Raw genomic sequence first — 8847 nt, forward strand, 5'->3', positions numbered from 1 at the left:
AAATGGTGTGTTTATTTTTCCCAATGATTACTGGTAAAACTTAGTGCTATGAGAGGTTTTTATTATCAGGGAGATAAAGAGCAAATACATAGTGGAACAATGGGTATTTGCATTCAAAGGGGAAAATATGTATGAAGAAGGAGGAAGGGCATTTTTAAGATCTTACAAGTGTGAGAAAGCATTCAGCACCCATGGCTCAAGCTGCTGTCGCCAGGGACTGAAGTTAAGGAAACTCACTTTGAATTTGACTTGTTCAGGGTATCATTTACCTGGGTTTTTTAAAATCTCTGTCTTACTGTTGTCTTAATAAAAGTGTAACTGGGAGTTAGACTGATCAGGGGATTTAGAAGTTATCATAGTATTAATCTGTATATTTATGTATGTATTTAAAATCATTTCTCATATTAATAAATGTTTCATCTTGTTTTTTTTAAAAACCTATAAGACTTGGTGGTCTTATTACTACTGAATTCAGGGCCTGCATCTCAAGGTTTATACAAATTATAAAACAAGTTATGATTGTTGTTTCAAGCTTCCCTTTGGGATTTGAACAGCTCAGTGTTTACCAGCAGCTGTACCACAACAGGAGGACATCCTTGCAATGGGAGGCGGTACAGCCAAGGTTCACTCGATTGATCCCTGGGGTGAGGAGGGTGTCCTACAAGGAGAGGCTGAGTGAATTGAGTCTATATTCTCTGGAGTTTCGAAAAACACATTTGCATTTTTTGGGGGGCTCAACCAGATGGTAAACAGAGCAACACAGGAACAGGAGGAGGCCATTCAGCCCGACTCCAGCTCTGTTACACAGGAACAGTATGAGGCCATTCAGCCCCTCTCCAGCCTGTTACACAGGAACAGGAGGAGGCCATTCAGCCCCTCTCCAGCCTGTTACACAGGAACAGGAGGAGGCCATTCAGCCCCTCTCCAGCCTGTTACACAGGAACAGGAGGAGGCCATTCATCCCCTCTCCAGCTTGTTACACAGGAACAGGAGGAGGCCATTCATCCCACTACAGCCTGTTACACAGGAACAGGAGGAGGCCATTCATCCCACTACAGCCTGTTACACAGGAACAGGAGGAGGCCATTCATCCCACTACAGCCTGTTACACAGGAACAGGAGGAGGCCCATTCATCCCCTCTCCAGCTTGTTACACAGGAACAGGAGGAGGCCATTCATCCCACTACAGCCTGTTACACAGGAACAGGAGGAGGCCCATTCAGCCTCTCTCGAGCCTGTTACACAGGAACAGGAGGAGGCCCATTCAGCCCCTCTCGAGCCTGTTACACAGGAACAGGAGGAGGCCCATTCAGCCCCTCTCGAGCATGTTGCACAGGAACAGGAGGAGCCCATTCAGCCCCTCTCGAGCAGGTTCTGCCATTCAATGGGATCATGGCTGACCTGTGACCTAACTCCATCTACCCAACTTCACACCATCTTCCCCTCAACCTCCCCCCTCCCCGAATGACTTTGGGCCAGTAAAAATCTATTAACCTCACAGATTTAAAATTAATAATCGATCCAGCATCGATGGCCGGTTGCAGAGGGGAGTTCCAAACCTCTACCACTCAGCCTGTGTAGGAGCATTTCCCAATTTCACTCCTGAAATTCTGGCTCTAAATTCGGACGCTGCTCCCTAGTCCTAGACTCCCCCGAACCAGCAGAGACCGTCTTTCTCTCTCTCTCTCTCCCTCTCCACTCGATCAGTTCCCCGTAATATCTCAAAAACCTGGATCCAAACACCTCCTTAACCATCTAAATTTCAGGCAACACACCCTTAATTTAACCCTCGGAGTGCAGGTATTGTTCTGGTAAACCAGCGCTGCACTCCCTCCACGCTCAGTACATCCTTCCTAAGCAGTGGAGACTGGAACTGCTCCCGGTAACTCCGGGTAAGGTCTACCCGGGGCTTTGGAGATCGGAAGCAGGACTTCTACCCCTTTGCATTCTCACCCCTGAGGCCAGGATAGACACTGAGAGGTTGTTTGGCCCACACCCCGGGGCTGGCGAAATCGAGAACAGTTTACAGAACCGCTGTTTACGACCCCGATACCATCAACACCTTTCCGGGACATTGGGAGACTCAAATTCTACTCGTTGTAAACTCAGAGGCAGCTGCCACTGTCGGCAAGCGTCAGGACCTTTCACCTTCTCATCAGTAAGGTAACTTAAGCATCCCCCTTGGCAATGACCAAGCCAGTCAGCGTTGAATTGCCAACCGATCAGCACCATTCACTCCAGCAAGTATAAATTGTTGTGATTGCCTGAAATTTGTAAATAGTGTTTAGTCACCCGTGCTTTGTAGCCATTTGTTACAGTAAGGGTTTTAAAACGTGAAATCTGGATGGGTTATTCCCCCGGCGGTTAACTGGCAGTCTGAATTTCCCTTCAAAGGTTATTGGCTTCTCAGGGGTCTAATTAACCAGGTCATACGATAGAGTTAACAAGAGTTATTATAAAACCTTTCACGACCAGTCAACTATAGTATTTTGCGAAAGCACAGGGAGGAGATAAGGGATCCATCGACGGTGCATATACATCTGGAAGATTTATCCGGACACTGCATGTATGGGTGACAGGGTGTGACAGGCAGCTCCGCTGGGAAAATCCGGTCCTTAGGAATCATCCGGCTTCTTGTAAAGGTGATCCAAGATGTCTTGCGCCTCCTTTAAGCCGTGTTCGGCAGCCCTGGAGAGGAGCCCCTCCAACTCCCTGAGACGAGGGGGCAAGGTTTCACCGGTTAGTCACTCCGCGAGCGTGATTTCCGACCTCCTGTTCCGCCCCATCGCTAAGACCCCCGATTTCCACCACCGTAACATCGCCCGGCTCCGAACCACTCTCAGCTCATCGGCTGCTGAAAGCCTCCTCCTTCCCTCCGGACTCGACTATTCCGGCCGCTCTCCCACACTAAACCCTCCGCAAACTTCCAGCTCACCCCAAACTCTGCCCCCTTCACAGCCCCGTGTCTGAACTCGCACCGAGTCCCCTTCACCCATCACCACCTGTGCTCGCTGACCCACACTGGGTCCCTCAAATCCCTCCTTGGCCCTCACTCCCCCTCCCGATCTCTGTAACCTCCTCCAGCCCCTACACCCCTCCCTATCTCTGTAACCTCCTCCAGCCCCTACACCCCTCCTTATCTCTGTAACCTCCTCCAGCCCCTACACCCCTCCCTATCTCTGTAACCTCCTCCAGCCCCTACACCCATCCCTATCTCTGTAACCTCCTCCAGCCCCTATACCCCTCCCTATCTCTGTAACCTCCTCCAGCCCCTACACCCCTCCCTATCTCTGTAACCTCCTCCAGCCCCTACAACTCTCCCTATCTCTGTAACTTCCTCCAGCCCCTACATCCCTCCCTATCTCTGTAACCTCCTCCAGCCCCTACAGCCCTCCCTATCTCTGTAACCTCCTCCAGCCCCTACAGCCCTCCCTATCTCTGTAACTTCCTCCAGCCCCTACATCCCTCCCTATCTCTGTAACTTCCTCCAGCCCCTACATCCCTCCCTATCTCTGTAACCTCCTCCAGCCCCTACATCCCTCCCTATCTCTGTAACCTCCTCCAGACCCTACACCCCTCCCTATCTCTGTAACCTCCTCCAGCCCCTACAACCCTCCCTATCTCTGTAACGTCCTCCAGCCCCTACACCCCTCCCTATCTCTGTAAACTCCCCCAGCCCCTACAACACTCCCTATCTCTGTAACCTCCTCCAGCCCCTACAGCCCTCCCTATTTCTGTAACCTCTACCAGCCCCTACGACCCTCCCTATCTCTGTAACCTCCTCCAGCCCCTACACCCCTCCCTATCTCTGTAACCTCCTCCAGCCACTACAACCCTCCCTATCTCTGTAACCTCCTCCAGCCCCTACAACCCTCCCTATCTCTGTAACCTCCTCCAGCCCCTACAACCCTCCCTATCTCTGTAACCTCCTCCAGCACCTACATCCCTCCCTATCTCTGTAACCTCCTCCAGCCCCTACAACCCTCCCTATCTCTGTAACCTCCTCCAGCACCTACATCCCACCCTATCTCTGTAACCTCCTCCTTCCCCTACACCCCTCCCTATCTCTGTAACCTCCTCCAGGCCCTACGACCCTCCCTATCTCTGTAACCTCCTCCAGCCCCCACACCCCTCCCTATCTCTGTAACCTCCTCCAGCCCATATGACCCTTCGAGATCTCTGCGCTCCTCCAACTCCAGTCTCTCGAGCATCCCCCGGTTCCCATCGCTCCGACCTTGGTGTCCAGGCCTTCAGCTGCCTTGGGGGAGGGCCTAAGCTCTGGAATTCGGTCTCTAAACCCTTCCCCCTCTCCCTCTCTCTCCTCCATTAAGACGCTCCTTAAGTCCAACCTCTTTGGCCTCAGGATGGCTGCCTCTCCATAATGTCGCCACGCGGGGCTCGGAGCGAAACTTTCTTCGATAAACTCCACCCCTCCCCCCCCCCCAACCGGAACGCCTTGGGATGTTTAACAATGGGAGTGGTGCTACGTAAATGCAGTGTGCTGTCGCTGAGCGATGGGATGCCCAGCGGCCATACGAGAGCAGAGAGGCCCCAAGCTCGGGATGGATAAAGGGTGGGACAAACTCGATCCCGATTCCCGCCCACCCCCCTAACAGCCCCGCCCTCCCAGTGGAGGTCTCTCACTGAGCCAGACAATCGCGGGCAAGTAACGATCGAGCGGGAGATGCAATGAGACTCACCCATCCTCCACATCGGTGGCCATCTCCTTAAGCTTGCCGACCGCAAGGTTGTAGGACGAGTGGGGATGACCCCGCTCAGCAGCTTTCCTACGGACAGAGGCACAGTCATGTCACTCGAGTCAAAGCAGTCGACCGGGCGCATGGGAAATGTCGGGAAATAAGCTCCATTAGCGCAGGGGTTGTCGGGCTCGGGGGCAGCGCTCCCTCCACAGTGGAGGGGTCTGGGTGGCGCTCCCTGAGGTAACAGCGCCACGAGCAGGAGTTATGGGCAAAAGGAACACGATCGTTGAGGCCGACGCTGTGAGAAGTGGTGAGGGCGCCGGAGGCTGCAGGGGGCCAGCCACTCAATGTCGGGCCTGAAGGAGGCATTTCTGAGAGTGCGGGGCTCCCTCAGTACTGACCCTCCGACAGTGCGGGGCTCCCTCAGTACTGACCCTCCGACAGTGCATCTCTCCCTCAGCACTGACCCTCCGACAGTGCATCTCTCCCTCAGTACTGACCCTCCGACAGTGCATCTCTCCCTCAGCACTGACCCTCCGACAGTGCGGCTCTCCCTCAGTACTGACCCTCCGACAGTGCGGCGCTCCCTCAGTACTGACCCGCCGACAGTGCGGCTCTCCCTCAATAATGACCCTCCGACAGTGCGGCGCTCCCTCAGTACTGACCCTCCGACAGTGCGGCGCTCCCTCAGTACTGACACACCGACAGTGCAGCACTCCCTCAGTACTGACCCACCGACAGTGCGGCTCTCCCTCAGCACTGACCCTCCGACAGTGCGGCTATCCCTCAGTACTGACCCTTCGACAGTGCGGCGCTCCCTCAGTACTGACCCTCCGACAGTGCGGCTATCCCTCAGTACTGACCATCCGACAGTGCGGCACTCCCTCAGTACTGACCCTCCGACAGTGCATCTCTCCCTCAGCACTGACAATTCGACAGTGTGGCTCTCCCTCAGCACTGACCCTCCGACAGTGAGGCTCTCCCTCAGTACTGACCCTCCGACAGTGCGGCGCTCCCTCAGTACTGACCCTCCGACAGTGCTACGCTCCCTCAGTAGACCCTCCGACAGTGCGGAATCCCTCAGTACTGACCCTCCGACAGTGTGCCTCTCCCTCAGCACTGACCCTCTGACAGTGCGGCTCTCCCTCAGTACTGACCCTCGGACAGTGCGGCTCTCCCTCAGTATTGAACATCTGACAGTGCGGCGCTCCCTCAGTACTGACCCTCGGACAGTGCGGCTCTCCCTCAGTACTGACCCTCTGACAGTGCATCTCTCCCTCAGCACTGACCCTCCGACAGTGCGGCGCTCCCTCAGTTCTGACCCTCCGACAGTGCGGCGCTCCCTCAGTACTGACTCTCCGACAGTGAGGCTCTCCCTCAGTACTGACCCTCCGAAAGTGCGGCTCTCCCTCAGTACTGACCCTCCGACAGTGAGGCTCTCCCTCAGTACTGACCCTCCGACAGTGAGGCTCTCCCTCAGTACTGACCCCCCGACAGTGCCGCGCTCCCTCACTACTGACCCTCCGACAGTGCCGCTCTCCCTCAGTACTGACCCTCCGACAGTGCGGCGCTCCCTCAGTACTGACCCTCTGACAGTGCGGAATCCCTCAGTACTGACCCTCCGACAGTGTGCCTCTCCCTCAGCACTGACCCTCTGACAGTGCGGCTCTCCCTCAGTACTGACCCTCGGACAGTCCCCACCAGTTCATTGACTGCCCCGTGCACCAGCAGATATGCTGCAGTTTATGAAACATGTCCTGGGAATATCATTCCTACCTGAACCATTTCATGGCTGTGTCTTCACACTTTGTCACAGCATTACCTGGTTGGGCAGAAAGGACCATTCAGAGTTAGTTGCAAGCAGGATCCATTTGAGGCCTTTAAGGGTCCCTCCAACACCACCCACTCCCCATCTTAACCCGCCAAACACAATAATCGTTCTCCTTCAGCAAGACAGCGGTACGGTGACTCCCTCAGTCCCCCCTCTCTCTCTCAGGGAGATATCTGTGCACTGACTGGTGTCTCTCAGTCCCTCTCCATCAGGGAGATATCTGTACACTGACTGGTGTCTCTCAGTCCCCTCTCTCTCAGGAAGATATCCGTACACTGACTGGTGTTTCTCAGTCCCTCTCTATCAGGGAGATATCTGTACACTGACTGGTGTCTCTCAGTCCCCTCTCTCTCAGGGAGATATCTCTACACTGACTGGTGTCTCTCAGTCCCTCTCTCTCTCAGGGAGATATCTGTACACTGACTGGTGTCTCTCAGTCCCCTCTCTCTCAGAGAGATATCTGTACACTGACTGGTGTCTCTCAGTAACTCTCTCTCTCTCAGGGAGATATCTGTACACTGACTGGTGTCTCTCAGTCCCCTCTCTCTCTCAGGGAGATATCTGTACACTGACTGTTGTCTCTCAGTCCCTCTCTCTCAGGTAGATATCTGTACACTGACTGGTGTCTCTCAGTCCCCTCTCTCTCCCCCTCAGGAGACAATACGTGACACTCACCTTGCAGGTATCTTTGTCCAATGCTGTGCTGTGCTGTCGCGTATCCCAGATGTGCGTAGGCAAGTGTGAGGTGCACATGAAATGCCTCGTAGTAGAGAGCCAGGTAAAGCAGGAAACTGATTGCCATGGTAACCGTCAGAAGCTGCAAAGAGAGAGGAACATTGAAACGACAAGACAGGTTGAGAGAGCATTTAACGAAGCAGACAGTATCCTGGGCTTTAGTAATAGGGGCATAGAGTACACGAGCAAGGAGGGTATGTTGAACTTGTATAAGACACTAGTTCAGTCTCAGCTGGAGTATTGTGTCCAGTTCTGGGCTCCACACTTTAGGAAGGATGTGAAGGAATTAGAGAGAGTACGGAAAAGATTCACAGGAACGGTTCCAGGGATGAGGAACTTCAGTGACGTGGATCGATGGGAGAAGTTGGGACAGTTCTCCCCGCTGAAGAGAAGGTCGAGAGGAGATTTGATCGAGGTGTTCAAAATCACGAGGGGTCTGGGACAGAGTGGATTGGGAGAAACTGTTCCCATTGGGGGAAGGATGGAGAAGCAGAGGGACACGGATTGAAGGCGATGGGTAAAAGGAGCGACGGAGATACGAGGAGAAACTTTTTCACGCAGCGAGGGGTTAGGATCTGGAACGCGCTGTCTGAGAGTGTGGGGGAGGGAGGGTCAATCGAGGGGTTAGGATCTGGAACGTGCTGTCTGAGAGTGTGGGGGAGGGAGGGTCAATCGAGGGGTTAGGGTCTTGAATGCGCTGCCTGAGAGTGTGGGGGAAGGTGGGTCAATCGAGGAGTTTGAGAGGGAATGGGATTGTTATGGGCAAAGGGGGAGAAGGTTGTGGGGAGTAGCTGTATCAGTGAATTCTCAACTGAGAGCCACCAGACGCAGGGTGGGATGAATGGCCTCTTTCTGTGCTCTGTGCCGGTGTTATTGCTATCCCTCAGGGAGAAACCTGACCTCAGTTGTGAACATGCTGTAAAACAAGCAGCGCTGGAGGATGACAGAGGAGCAGGATGTGCTGTGAATAAACGATAGGCCAGCCCCTACCCATCAGGCAGTCTAACAGAGTTATCGGCTCAGGATTATAACAAAGACAGCCTGATTTAGTACAGGGCCTTTAAGACCGTTTAGCACCCCCACATCCCCCCTCCCCTAGTTCATTTCCAAGCGGTGACTCTCAAACAGGATTTCACACTGGGACACTTCTGGAGATATTAGGGCAGGAAAGCAACATTACCATTACAAATATCAGGAGGAGAGAGACACAGAGAGGGAGAGAGAGAGAGAGAGAGAGATGGATAGAGAGAGAGAGACAGAGAGATAGAGGCACAGAGAAACAGAGAGAGAGAGACAGAGAGGGAGTGAGAGATAGAGAGAGAGACACACACAGAAAGAGAGAGAGGGAGAGACAGAGAGAGACAAAGAGAAAGTTAATGAGATAGAGAGAGATAGAAGGAGAGACACCGAAAGAGAGAGAGGGAGAGACAGAAAGAGAAAGAGAGAGAGAGAGATGGAGAGAGAAAGAGAGAGAGACACAGGGAGGGAGAGTGAGAGAGACAGATAGAGAGAGAGAGAGAAACGGATAGAGAAAGAGAGAGAGACAGGGAGAGACAGAAAGAGAGAGAGAGAGAAAGAGAA

General features: G+C 53.5%; 1 protein-coding gene across 2 annotated transcripts; it reads right to left on the reverse strand.

Moving 5' to 3' along the window:
- Nucleotides 1-2310: 2310 nt before the first annotated feature.
- On the reverse strand, nt 2311-8525 carry LOC121274798 (secretory immunoglobulin A-binding protein EsiB-like). Of its 2 annotated transcripts, none has more exons than XM_041182159.1 (5): nt 8257-8525; nt 7207-7348; nt 6477-6522; nt 4701-4787; nt 2311-2712 (listed from the first exon to the last, which is right to left on the reverse strand). In XM_041182159.1, exons 2-5 carry the CDS (start codon nt 7331-7333, stop codon nt 2616-2618), a joined length of 357 nt encoding a protein of 118 aa, XP_041038093.1. In that variant the 5' UTR covers nt 7334-7348; nt 8257-8525; the 3' UTR covers nt 2311-2615. The 2 variants fall into 2 exon arrangements, with proteins under 2 accessions (XP_041038093.1, XP_041038092.1); XM_041182158.1 differs by having other exon boundaries at nt 8167-8525.
- Nucleotides 8526-8847: the final 322 nt, after the last annotated feature.

The sequence above is a fragment of the Carcharodon carcharias genome, assembly GCF_017639515.1.
Source record: "Carcharodon carcharias isolate sCarCar2 chromosome 38 unlocalized genomic scaffold, sCarCar2.pri SUPER_38_unloc_2, whole genome shotgun sequence".
NCBI classification, from domain to species: Eukaryota; Metazoa; Chordata; class Chondrichthyes; order Lamniformes; family Lamnidae; genus Carcharodon; species Carcharodon carcharias.